The sequence below is a fragment of the Fistularia commersonii genome, chromosome 35 (genome assembly GCF_037954325.1).
Source record: "Fistularia commersonii isolate RoL2024-O1a breed Wild chromosome 35, RoL_Fcom_v1.0, whole genome shotgun sequence".
NCBI classification, from domain to species: domain Eukaryota; kingdom Metazoa; phylum Chordata; class Actinopteri; order Syngnathiformes; family Fistulariidae; genus Fistularia; species Fistularia commersonii.
In genome coordinates, this window is record NC_141318.1 from 9945638 (window position 1) to 9959107 (window position 13470).

At 36.4% G+C, this 13470-nt stretch overlaps 1 protein-coding gene across 3 annotated transcripts; it reads left to right on the plus strand.

Moving 5' to 3' along the window:
• The first annotated feature begins 12 nt into the window (after positions 1 to 12).
• On the plus strand, positions 13 to 10393 carry fbxo8 (F-box protein 8). Of its 3 annotated transcripts, none has more exons than XM_086142750.1 (9): positions 13 to 366; positions 1571 to 1670; positions 2914 to 2997; positions 4244 to 4388; positions 4954 to 5080; positions 6732 to 6850; positions 7072 to 7268; positions 7697 to 7782; positions 9041 to 9208. In XM_086142750.1, exons 2-9 carry the CDS (start codon positions 1571 to 1573, stop codon positions 9068 to 9070), a joined length of 888 nt encoding a protein of 295 aa, XP_085998876.1. In that variant the 5' UTR covers positions 13 to 366; the 3' UTR covers positions 9071 to 9208. The 3 variants fall into 3 exon arrangements, with proteins under 3 accessions (XP_085998876.1, XP_085998877.1, XP_085998875.1); XM_086142751.1 differs by lacking the exon at positions 9041 to 9208 and adding an exon at positions 8849 to 8878; XM_086142749.1 differs by lacking the exon at positions 7697 to 7782 and having other exon boundaries at positions 9041 to 10393.
• The last annotated feature ends 3077 nt before the right edge of the window (positions 10394 to 13470 follow it).

Genomic DNA, 13470 nt, shown 5'->3' on the forward strand with positions numbered 1-13470 from the left:
TTTCCTCTCTCGTTTTATTTTAACCGTATATTCCATACGGTGCGAATATGTTTGTAAAACGTTTACTTTTCTCTTACGATTTAAAAGTGTTTTCTTTTTTGCCATCTTACGCTGCGTATTCGCGAAAGGGGTGGGTCAGAGATGGCAGTGGGAGGTAGAGGATGAAGCAGATGACAGTGTAACTGAAGGGTCACTCTCCCATATGTGGAGCTGCAACTGCCTCCGCTTTCGTCAAATAATTTAAGCTTCAGTTAGTTTGTCACTTAAATAGCATGAAGGCTAAATGCGTTTCAGAACAGGGTGACAGCGTTTCAAGCTGTCGTTGTCGTGAGTAGGTCAGCTTGTCAGAGAAATCTTCAAACTCAGGTACGTAAGTCCATTTATGCATCGCTTTGTCGTTCATCGAAAATACAACGTCGTACTAGTCAAAGAAGTACAAAATGGAAACCTGTTGTGAAGCGAGGTCGAGCAGATTGTGTTAACTGTCTTTATTAATTTAAAGTAGCTGGCTAAGCTAAGTCAAGAAACTATGTGAATGACTGACACTTGAACCAATGGTGTTGCGTGTGAGGCTGCCAAGCGAAATATATGTGTGTCGGTTTTGCGGGGAAAAAGGCGGGACTACGGTCCACCCTAGCTTGCTGGAACTTCAGCGTTGATGTTAACAACACTGATGGAGTTGTTTATGCAATACAGCTGACGTTAGACCGGCTCCAAGTGGGAAAGGACGACCGGCTCAGTTCACTACTGCTTTTTTTAGACACACACGCTCACATATATGTCACACAGTGCTAAATATATAATTTAAGTCGGTATTGTTAGTTTTGTGTGAGAAGCTGCAAACCACCACCGTCATCTGTTTTGTCAGGTGCCCTTTAATAGGGCAGTTTGTTAAAGAGTAATCCCTGGAAAGGGTTTTACTTTTATCACACTTTCACCAGACTCACGCTCTCTTTCATTGTCATAAACAAGAGTTTCCGACCGTTTGCCGTTAGTTGTAAGCACACACACACACACACACACACACACACACACGCACACACACGTATGGTTGTATTTGTGTGTCTAATAGGCTTTGCTATGATGTAAGTATATTTGGGCCCAAATTGCACCATGGCATAAAATGATCAAAACACTATTGTCCTCAAATAAAACTCATAATGAAAAAGTTGATAGCAACATCAAATATGGTTAATATCTCCCCAGGATTTTTTTCATGTGAACATATCCAACCAAAAGGTTAACAATGTAATGTCTTGTTTTGCATTGGAGGCAAGAAAGACTATTTTCAAACTGTCTTCAGATGAATACGAGAAAATTGTGTCAGCTTTTTGTTGAAACAATTTATTCCTCTTATTTTAAAGGAACTTCAAGTGCTTCTAATGGGGAGCCTTGTATCATTTCAGCTGAACCTTAATTGGCTGTTTCATAGCATCCCAATTTTTTTTTCAACATTTCTATGCACTTTTTGTCTCTTTTGGGGACCATTGATCATATGTAGCCACTTCAAGAAATACTCACACGCACACACACATTTATATGCTTGTTATTTTGTTCTCTCACCACATAGATGGGTCAGGCACTGTGGAGGCTGCCACCCAGACAACAGCAGCAGCTTCAGGAAGAACTAGCCGATCGACTGGCTGATCGAGGTGGAAGACGGGATCAAGGTGATCCTGACATTAAGTTGCTTGCAAAAGAAGAATGAGTAGGCTCAAGAGAATAAAAAAGACTAAAAAGAGAAAAGAGGAAAATCCATTAATACACACATATATTTATGGTCCATAATATTCCCCCAGTCAAACAAGCAACAATTAAAATTATGTTGAAACACTGTTGCATGTTAAAACGGTAAAATAAATAAATGCAATTTAAAATATTCATGTTATAATCTGGAAGGATTTAAGAAATACAGTTATGGTATTTCAGTAGTTTGATGGGTTTAAATCAGTTCCATATTTTCGCTTTTGAACACAACATAAACTGTGGGTTATTGGTGTCATGATTGTTCATGGATATTATATTCATAAAAAAGAAAACTTGCATGAACGTTTTCCACCATTAACAAGAAACTGCCTGGAACTTCTCTCCAGCACAACCTCCTCTTCTTCTTCTTCTTCATCTTCCTTTTCGGCTTTTCGCTTCAGGGGTTGCCACAGCAAATCAATATTCTCCATCTAATCCTATCCTCATATCCTCTCACTACATCCATAAATCTTGTCTTTGGTCTTCTTCTGGACCTGCTTTCTGGCAGCTCCAATTCCAGTATCTGTCTACCAATATATTCACCATCCCTCCCTTCCTGTATATGACAGAACCATCTCAGTCTGGCTTCTTTGACCTTCTCTCCAAATCATCTAACATGTGCTGTCCCTCTGATGGACTCATTCCTGATCCTATCCATCCTCATCACTCCAAAAGTGAACCTCAATATTGTCATCGCTGCAACCTCCAGCTCTGCCTCCTGTCTTTTCCTCATTGTCACTGTTTCTAGACCATACAGCATCGCTAGTCTCACCACTGTCTTGTACACCTTTCCTTTCCTTCTGGCTGATAGTCTTCTATTCCATAATACTCCAGGATACATTTTCCAACCATTCCAGCCTGCTTGAACCTGGTTCTTTACCTCTTTTCCTCTTTTCCTGAGTTGCTCTGAAAATAAAAATGTTGAAAATAATAATAATAACAAAAATAATAATAAAGATAGTTGAATATAATCATTCTACATGGGCTTTCCTTGCCTATATTTTTGATAGTTTCAAAGTAGCTGAAAGTTACTCCCAAAGTAAAAAAAATGGAAAAAAAACTAAAAATTAGGAGGATTTAACAAAACCCGCAGAGCAAATGATCTGAACCTTAGCAAACGTACCCTAAAATCATAGAAGTGTTTTTCAAAGTCTTCTCTCTTTCCAGGGCGTAATGGAGGCCCACAGAGACGAGCCCCCCAGAACTGCTACAGCCCTGACATTTACCACTTGCTGAGAACAAGAAGGGGAGGTGGGGTCTGCACAAAATGATTTTAATGTATAGCTAAAGCTTTTCGCATTTAATGAAAACATTGATATTGCTGCTTACTTTATTGATGTTGTTAATTTTTAGCAGCTGTACCGGTGTTGACAGCATTAGCTGGCAGGCCAGCAGATGGGGAAAAGTCAAAATGAGTTGGGGAATTTTTTTTGTATTACTTTTAAAAGTTTTTTTTATTTTTTTTTATTTTTTGCGGAGTAGACAGTCTCTAGATGACTTTGAAGGTTCATACAATGTTACTCATTAAGTGCAACTAAGCTGCTTTGTTGAAATTAACTACTTCAACCAAGATTTCAAAAACCATAAGCAGGATTTTTCTGAGACAATTTGTCTGGATGTTGAAACTGAATCATTTTTAGAACCAGAATAATTTCAAGTATCCAAAAAATTCCATGATCCATCATCACCATTGGGAAACAGTTTACTAAAAAACACAGTCATTACCTAGAAACTGAAGATAAACTATCCAGAATCAAGAAATTGATGAGAAAAAAGTAACTATTTTTAGAAAAATGTGATTAATAATAGGGGAGAATTTCTAGAGTTAAAACCCTGCAATTTATTGTGAAACTACGTGGAAATCGGCAGGAATATTTCTAGAAACAGGTAATCACTGATAAATAAAGTGGTGGACTTTGCTCTATTTTTGGTCCTCTTGGTTTTATCAGCACTTTAATTGCATTGCTTGTGTTTGTGCTTGATTTTACCCTGAAATAGATCAGTTGAACTAATGGACTTTTGTCTGTTTATATTTTTATGATATTCTGTTTGCGGTACTAACTTGGATTGTAAAAAATACAATAAAAAAATTCCATTATACAAAAAGTGCACTGGTATATACTACATGGAGTCATGCTAGCAACCTGACAATAGGTTTGCCTTACTCCTGCAGTATGATGATGACTGTCATGTGAGTCCTAATATTAAAGTTGTTTGTTTATATATTTAAGCTCCTCAAACATTTTATGATCTTTCTAGGCAAATTTGCACACACTAAAAATGTGGGCTGAAAGTAATAAGGTTCTTAGAAATTACTTCAAAATTGTTAGGTACAAAAGAAAGATTGCACCAAAACTCCATGACTGTGGTTTGTTTTCCTTCCTCCTTCATTCAATATACTTAAAGTCCCGTCATCTGCCGTTGCATTCTATGGTAACACCTGTAGTTATTTCTTTTCTGGTTAGTTTTCAAACAGTGTTCATCTTTGTGGTTGCAGGTAAAGAGCAACATGGTTTTATAGATTTGGAGATGCTGCCACCTGAATTGGGCATCACCATACTATCCTACCTTAATGCTACTGACCTTTGTCTGGCTGGCTGTGTGTGGCAGGATCTTGGGAACGACGAGTATCTCTGGCAAGGGTAAGCCACTCCACACCCAACATCTGCCCAGGACAACCCTGACCCTGTAGTGTTTTTTTCTCTCCACATATAACTAAATTGCTTACATGAAGTCAGACAAAATTAATCTTTGGCATCAATTAAGTTTATTTGAAATGACCTTGTGCTTGCACAAAAGTTGAACTTATAATCGTTATTAAATAAACAAACAAAATAACAAAAGACATGTTTTCCGTATTTTTCGGACTATATTTTGCTCCGAATTCTAAGTCGCACATTCTAAGTCGCACATATGTGCAAAAAAACAATGTAAAGACATTTACTAACATTTACCAAATAAGAGGCAACAATGAAGCTGAAAAAACTTACTTCGTAAAAAAATGCAGGAAATTACCACTCATCCAGAATATTTTTTTCATTTCAGATGCAGCACTTAACATTGTTGCAATGAAATGCAAATAAACAAATATTCAGATGGGGTGGAATTTATGATATTTAACACAGTGTGATAAGCATTAGACTAACAGTTCAATATGAAAGTCAGTTTGTCAGAGAAATACAGAGAATGTCTGTGTTCATCCACCAGGTTGTGTAAGTCAACGTGGGGTCACTGCTCCATCTACAACAGACGGCTACCTGCTGGTTTCTCATACAGAAGGCTGTATCTGCAGCTTGACGAAGGCAGCCTGACGTTCAACGCAAACCCACAGGAGGTAACATGCATCGGAACATCAGAAGAGCAGACTGGTTTTTTTTTTTTCATTGCAGCACTGTTCATGCTCAGTTCTTCACATTCACAGGAGTAACACAGGTTTGAAGCACAAGATCATGAAATTTAATTAGCATTTAGTGTCATCAGATTGAAAGGGGAGGTTTCCTCTGAATTACAGCAAAATAATACGTAGATATTGACTGACATACCGCTAGTATTAAACACTACAACAAAAGCATTTTGCAAACACTTAAAAGTGTCAAATATACATTTTGGGTAAATAACAAAATGTTCAATAAAATACAAATGCTGCTTGTGTGGAAAGGCTATCATACTGTGATAACATTGAGCTTGGTGAAATCATAGTATAAGAATGATTTTTGTGACTCAAATGGAAACACTATCTGGTCTGGTCCACTGAGTATGGGTCAGTATCAGCTTCATAAATAAGGAAACACTAAATGGTTACTAAGCACCAACCCTGATAATAAACTGGTTTCGCAATTTTGCATTGGTTTTGTAGAGATAAGGGTAACCTTCTCAATGTCTCATTGTTGTTACTTCCATGACCCATGATATTACAAATTTTACTTTTTGATTTTGCTATATTATCACTTTCAGTTTTGTAAAGTGATGACTTCATTCTAACAATATTGGGGCATGATTCTGATTAAAGAAAATATTTTTCCCATGACTTTATTCTTCTAAAATGATGACTTTAGTTGTACAATGACTTTATTTCTCATAGAAAATCCAACTATATTGTTAGACCCTATGACGTTATTCATCTTGACTCACTATGACTTTATTCTCCTAAAGTTTCAACCGTATTATAATTAAAGTACAGCATTTTTCCTTTTTCCTGGGACTTTATTCCTCTGAAACGATGACTTTTGTTGTACAATTACAATTTATTCCTCATAAGGTACAACTTTATTGTCATAATGTATGACTTTTATCATCTTTACTCAGTATGACTTCTCCTCCCTTCAATTTTATACCCTAATATATTAGTGTGTATTAGAGTACAGTATTATAATCTTATGCTTGATGCTTACAATGTCACAAATTATTGTCTTAAAAATGTAATGTTGTTTTAAGCTTTCTGCTAAGTTCCTATTAAAATTATACCTTTATCCTTCATAAGATAAGATAAGATAAGAACAACTTTATTTATCCCGAAGGAAATTGTTGTGCCAGAGTTTCAAGCAAAAACACAACAATAATAGATAATTGGAGGAAGGAGGGAGAATAAGAAATACAATAAAATATAAATTGTCAAGGTTAAGGCTATCAAGTGTTTTAAGGTCTCAAGTACAAAGATTTGATGTAAAATAATGCAGTATTTCAGGATATTTCTTAAAATATCTCTTAATTTTGCATTATTATAAATTCATATTGTTAATATTAAGGCACCAATATTATTCTTATGATCATTACCTTACTCTCATTATTCAATGTGATTATCTCATAATATTAAAACGGAATTTGAAACAGAAAACTGAAACAGAAACACTCCCCTGATATATTGATATAAAAAAAAAAATAAAAGACAGCAAAGCTTAACTCATGATAAATCATTTTTCTGTCTCTCTTCTCTCTCCGTCTCCCTCCTGCTCTTCAATTTCTCTGACCCTGCCCTCTATATCCAGGGCATCATTTATTTCATGTCTAGGGGTATACTTGTGGATCATCCCACAGAGCTAGCAAAGTTCATTTTCTACACCAGACGCCTCAACTGGAAGATGTTGAGGATTTACCTTGATGAGAGGTTAGAGCACACACACACACACACACACACACACACACACATACACACACACACACACACACACACACACACACACACACACACACTAGATCATATTTACACATCAGAATTATCAATAATGAAAAAATATGTGATACCTCACCACAGTAAAGTGATATATATTGCCTTGTCCTTAGTGATATTTACTGAATGTATATTTGTATTTATCAATGGCTGTGTAGGCGGGACGTTCTGGATGAGTTGGTGACCCTCCATAACTTCAGCAATCAGTTCCTACCAAATGCGCTGAGGGATTTTTTCCGACACATCCATGCCCCTGAGGAGAGGGGAGAGTACCTGGAAACACTCATTACTAAATTCAGCCACCGCTTCTGTACCTGCAATCCTGGACTTGTCCGAGAGCTGGGCCTGAGTCCTGGTCAGTCGCACACACACACACACACACACACCCATTACTGTCCTAATATAAGACAATGATCACAGATAATTTGTGTTGGGTGGAAATATTGAGATTAAATGAAAAAAAAAACTCATTAGAATCCAATAATTCTTCCCTCAGCCGCAGGGAATCTTCAATCTTTGTAGTTACTGCTAACAGTTAAGACAATTCATATTTCATTATATTTCTTATTCTTCCTCCTTTCTACTATTATCTATTACTGTTATGTTTTTTACGTGAAACTCTGGCACAACAATTTCCTTCGGGATTAATAAAGTTGTTCTCATCTCATCTCATCTCAATAAGTGACATTAAAGAGGATGAAACACGCAGTTTTCATTCAAGAACAATTCTAATTTGGTTTTCTAAATTCAAACATTGGTTGATATGAAGCTTTCTGTGTGCAGTAAAACTGTTGAACGGTAGGTGGAGCCAGAGGAAAGCTGATGAGGCCTCGATTCGAATGCGCTTTGGACTGAAACTTGGACAGCGTGTAAATATGTGCTTTGTATCTAATACCAGTTAGGTCGCTAGGCTAGATTCTCTTAGTGTGTATCAGTTTTTGGATTAAAACAGACACAGCGACTATTTAGATTACTACCCCAAAGCCAAACATTGTGCTGTTACTGTTGCATGGAAAGCATGTTTTTCACTAATCTCCGGCTTCAATATCAGTGGGCCGTGGATTCAGATACTTAGTGCGTCGTTATTCCCAGTGGACCATACTGGAACCCTGACTCCCACTGGCAACTCTTCTGACTAACTGGTGTGATTAGTAGGATTAGTGTAATGGTTTCTAGCCCAGGGCCGAATGTTTGGTCAGCCTCTGCTTCCCCTCCATGTACTCTGGAAGGTATCGGGCACAAATCAGGCACAATTTTGCTCACCATCTTCCTGTACTCAGGAGGATCAGCAGGATTTCTATTAATCAACTGCCTGACGAAGTCAGTGTTAGGGTGCCCTCAAACATGCTCCAAAGTGTTTCCTCAGTTTGACCGTTTTTCTTAACACAATTTCCTTGCTTTTCTTTTTACTCTAAAAATGATAATGATTATTGAATATTGTCTTTTTCTTTGGAATAATTTGTGCATTTTGTTGATTGGGAAGGTTATTTTTTATTTTTTTAGATTACTGACAAATTCCTTTCATTTTTTTTGTTCCTTTGTTTTTGTAATTTTTGTTTTTTGCTGATAGGTTCTCTGAGTTGCGAAGTCCATTTTGCTTATGGCATGATTATTATATTGACTCTCATATTGCTTATTTTCTAAGAATTTTTTTTTTTTTAATGATTTTCCTGATCTTTGGCATTTTTAACATTTTTTTTATTTTGTTTAATTTTTATAGGTGATGTTATCGGGGTAATGTGGAATAGTTATCTGACTTTCATATTTAGCAGATTAGTATTCAATAGATTTCCATGTTATATTCTATACTATATTTCAGGATTTCTTTTTCCTGAATTCCTGTAATTGTTTTTCTGCTTTTAAAGGATGTTTTTTTTTTTCATTCATCAAGACATTTTCAGCATTTTGTACTTTGTTTTTCTCGTTTGTGGCTAGGTCAGCTTTATTTAGCAGGGGCTATTCCGTCTCCAGTTTAGCACATTAACTTTTCCACATACCTAAAACCAGGCTAAGTATTACATTTTTATAATGTTTTTCCCAAAGACCCTTTCTTATTCAAAACTTCAAATGTATGTGATAAATAACTGAGGGGAAACAGGATATTTGTGTTTCTGTGTCTCCCTGCAGATGCTGTGTACGTCCTGTGCTACAGTCTGATCCTGCTGTCCATCGACCTCAGCAGCCCTCACGTTAAAAACAAAATGTCCAAGAGGGAGTTTATCAGGAACACTCGCAGGGCAGCCCATAATGTATCAGATGATTTTGTAGGCCACCTCTATGACAACATATACCTGATTGGCCATGTAGCTGCATAGCTTCAGATGCTCACTGTCCAGTAGAAACTGCACTGAAGAGGAGGATGAGGAGGAAATGGTGATTGGGTTCCTCTGTGTCTCTGGGAATGTTTTTTTGTCAAATCAGCCACTACACTGTGAGCGAGACTGCACATATTGTGAATGTTCCTAGAGCTCGAGCCAAGTTGTGAACCATCTTTAAACCACAGCAATGAAGGATATTTTAAGTCAGAAGAAGGAAGACAAGCTCTGATACTGCACTGACGAATGAGGACTACTGAATGTTGGAGACCCACCCCTTGCCTACCCGGCCCCAGACTTCCCGAGCCATTCCCTTTACACACTACCTGCTTCATGCTCACCAGTAGCACTAAGCTAACAAGCAAAGATAACTCACAAATACCACTAGCAGAGGCTACTAGTGAAACAAATCTGCATTAGAACTCTTCTGAGTAGGACCCATGATGTGTGCATTTTGCTTGAGGTGGCTGCCCCGCAACAATGCAACTGCTTGATGGTTTCATAACAGTCTCAACTGTCTCTGTGGTGCATAAAAGTTATTGACAAAACCATTAGCATTTTGCCCATTGGTTAAACAAATAAAACTAAGATAAATAAAACCTGGTGCAAGGTGCAGCTCAGGTATTCTAGCCATCAGCTGCCCTCCAGCAATGTTTTATCACCAGATGCCCCTTTCATAAACACTAACCAATTTTTTTGAACATTTACCTGTTTTGACTTTGTCCATTTAGTAAGGCATAAACACGGGCGCCCCTGTTTTACACCCCTGCTGATTATCTTTGCTCAGCGACTGGCTGTCGATTGTTAGCCTACCACAATCAAGTACACTTCATCACCGCAATATACTCACTGTCCAAATGGAGGTCGGTGGATCGGGCAAAAATCGTGTGTTCTTATATTCAGGTGTGACAAACCAGCAATCAGTAGGCTATATTGTCAGAAAAATCATTCCAGATGTTGTCACGTCAGCATCATTTTGATCGGTTTACTCCAAATTATTGTTCCTATTTAGTCTCTTCACTGAGGCCCGCTTGACATTATTGTACGCAGTGGGTTCTGAGGAATGTTGTTCCAGCTGTATTTTTTTTTTTGAAGATTTTCAAGCAAAATGTTTTTGTTTTATCAGGACACCTGGTGAATTAACATGACCATTTTATAGAGTGTATACTGAATGTGTATTTCATGACATTCAACAGAGATAGTCCAGCACATAAGCAACTATTTCTTATGCTAAGCAAACCAGTTTAAGGGGTTGTCCTAATCTCTAGTGGCAGGTTGCTATCCTAATGCAACAAATTGTTTAAATCATTCTGAAATCAGGAATAACCTCATTACCATAGTGACTTTATCTGATGTTAAAACTCAGTCAGATAGAAAACTCCATTTTACTTACCATGGCACAAAACTAACCAAAATTGCCACTAAAATATTCAAATTGCAAAGCTCATTACCATCATTATAATTTAATACTAGCTGCACAACCTCAGGGAGGTTTCATGGATTCCCACTGTTGCTGTAGACGGTCCGCTCACAAACTTCTAGTTCCTCATAACCTCCGTCCAAAAATGAGGTAGACTCTGCTTGATAACAGGATGATATTTTTATTTAATCTTTGACAATAATGAGACTTTCTCATCATCAAGATGTTTCACAGACAGCAACACTTCTCATTTGAATAAAATCTGGTTCTATCTTTCAGACGTGGAGTCTGACATATGTATCATCTGATCCCATCTGCTGATCTATCGGTATATGTTAGCTAATATTAATATTTTACCGAATGCTAGATACAGATAGTGATCTTATCAGTTTGCCCTTACTACATTCTCTAGGGAACATTAAGTGTGTCAGTCTCTAATGATGAGAACGTGCTCAAATTATATTCGAAACATCTTCCAAATGCCCATTTTACAATTGTTACTATTTTGGTTTTCCTCACAAAATTAAATATTTTTGCTTCAAACCTAATTTCATTTTTTGTTTGAAGTGGAAATTGGAATGACAATGAAACAACATCCTCCTGACTTTAATTTGGTGTCTTTGTGATGTTATATTCTGAATTTCTATTCCCAACATATCCACATAGGGTTGAAGAATCTAGTTTTGATCAGGTTGTCATTTTGGCCATCTTCTCCATCTCTCTGTAGTTTCCCTGTAGCATATATCAAGGACAAATGAAGAGAAATAATAAACACACCTTACCAATTCAGGGATAATGTCATTGTAGCATCTTGCGATGGATGAATCAAAGACATGACTTGATGATCTAAAGTGAAGGTATAGGAAGTTTGCTTCAGGTAGAGGTGGTATGCTTAAAGTGGCACTGTGATGGCAATGTCTAAAGTGAGAAATAGGGCTTGATAGTGCATTGTCATATATATTACAGTTGTTTTATATTTTTCTAATAGCAAATCTTATAATACATAGTTTTACTATATATATCCAGCCATGGGGAAACTTGTGGTTGTCCCTTTTTGGTGTGGAAAAGTCTTTGCTAATTAGTTAACCACTTTTTTTCTTCGACTGTTTCACTTTATTGCAGTTGAAAAAACCTACAAAAACTGAATTAGGAAACTGACCAAAATCAGGGAGACAGAACTACTCTCTATACCATAGAACAATGCTGTGAAAAAATACTTCAAGTTATCATAAATCACCTGAAAGTGGGCTACATGTGATCAAATATCAACAGATCCCCAAAGAAAAACCAAATCAAAATACCTGAAAATGAGAAAAATGCCAAAAGAAAAACCAAACTACTTGAAGAAACTGCATGAAATGTATCACCAGTATATGACCATATGTCAGCAGTTTACCCTCAAAACATTCATTATTTATCAATATGAACACAAAATCAGTGATGCAGTGACTGGTATCTACAAAGAAAAAGAACTTCTATTAAACATGTCAAGTGTTTATTTTTTTTGTTTTTTTAATTCAACCTAAAAGTTATCGCCATCCATCAATGTTGATAGAGAAATTGTTCTTGGTGATATTGCTCTCAGCATTTTCTCTGCAGAGAAATAATAATTTCACTGGTGGATGTCACTGTTGCCTAAAGCAAAGTATGAAATGTTATACAATGCTCAGGAAGGAATTTGTGCTTGAAAGTGCAGTTTTCAAGATCATGAAGGCGTATAATTGTATGTTGTCCTCTTGTATGCATATATGCAGTGGCATTTTCCTCCCTGCCCACATTGATATACTCTGTTTTGCTCTTCCAGCTCCAAAGCTGTTGCTACCATAACATAAAAAGCTCAATTCATCCAATTAAATTTACTTCCAAATTTTTCCACCTTTTCACCATCCAATGTTTGTTTTTCAGTTATTGCAACTGTAATCCTGTTAAAGTAATAATAATAATAATATAAATAATAAAATTAAAATAATTAAGTCACTTTTTGCATTTTTATCCATTCTTGCAAACCAAAGCCATGGAGATAGCCAAATGAGTGAAAATAGATGGAAGTTTGGGTGTAATTTACAATGGCGGATGATATTTTTTTAGTGCAGGAATTAGATTAGAATTTAGGAGCTTTAGGAGAAGCCTATAACCTGGAGGCCGGAAGAAGGACCACTTGATGGTAGATAAACGAGCATATATAAACACTTGAATTTTTGACCTTCAAAAAGTAGGGGATCCCCATTTGAAGTGACTTTGCTTGAGTGTTTTTATATTTTCCTTGTTTCTCAAAGGTAGTGAGATGGACCAAAATGCGCCCATTGATTCATTGATTTGACGTGAAAATTTTATACAAATGTACTTTTTGTAATAATTACATTTATAGTTCAAACATGTGATTTCTTTTTTTATTTATTTTTTCATTTTAATTTGCAAGAAACCGCTAGGAAATTGAAAAGCAAATTTAAAAAGGAAGGACTATTAATTTTTTTCTTGAATGAAGTTTTGTTTTGCTACTTGCTTTACTTGTTGTATGGCAAGCCACTAGACTCCTAAGTGAAGAATAGAAAAAGGCCTGGAAAAAACAGCCAATTAGTTGAAAATGACAAATTTTATACCAGTTTTTAAGTAATAGCTTTAAAATATTGGACCTTTCCAAGTATTATGCTTTAAAATGGGTCATCTGAAGTCCTCAATGTAATTGTTGTAGAGAATTATACATATTTTCTTCTAATAAATTGGATATATAAAGACCAGATCAGTGTTGTTTGGTAATATTTCATGTGTAAAATGTTTACCAGAGGAGTTTTTAAAAGAGGCTTTTCAAAAATGCTTTAACA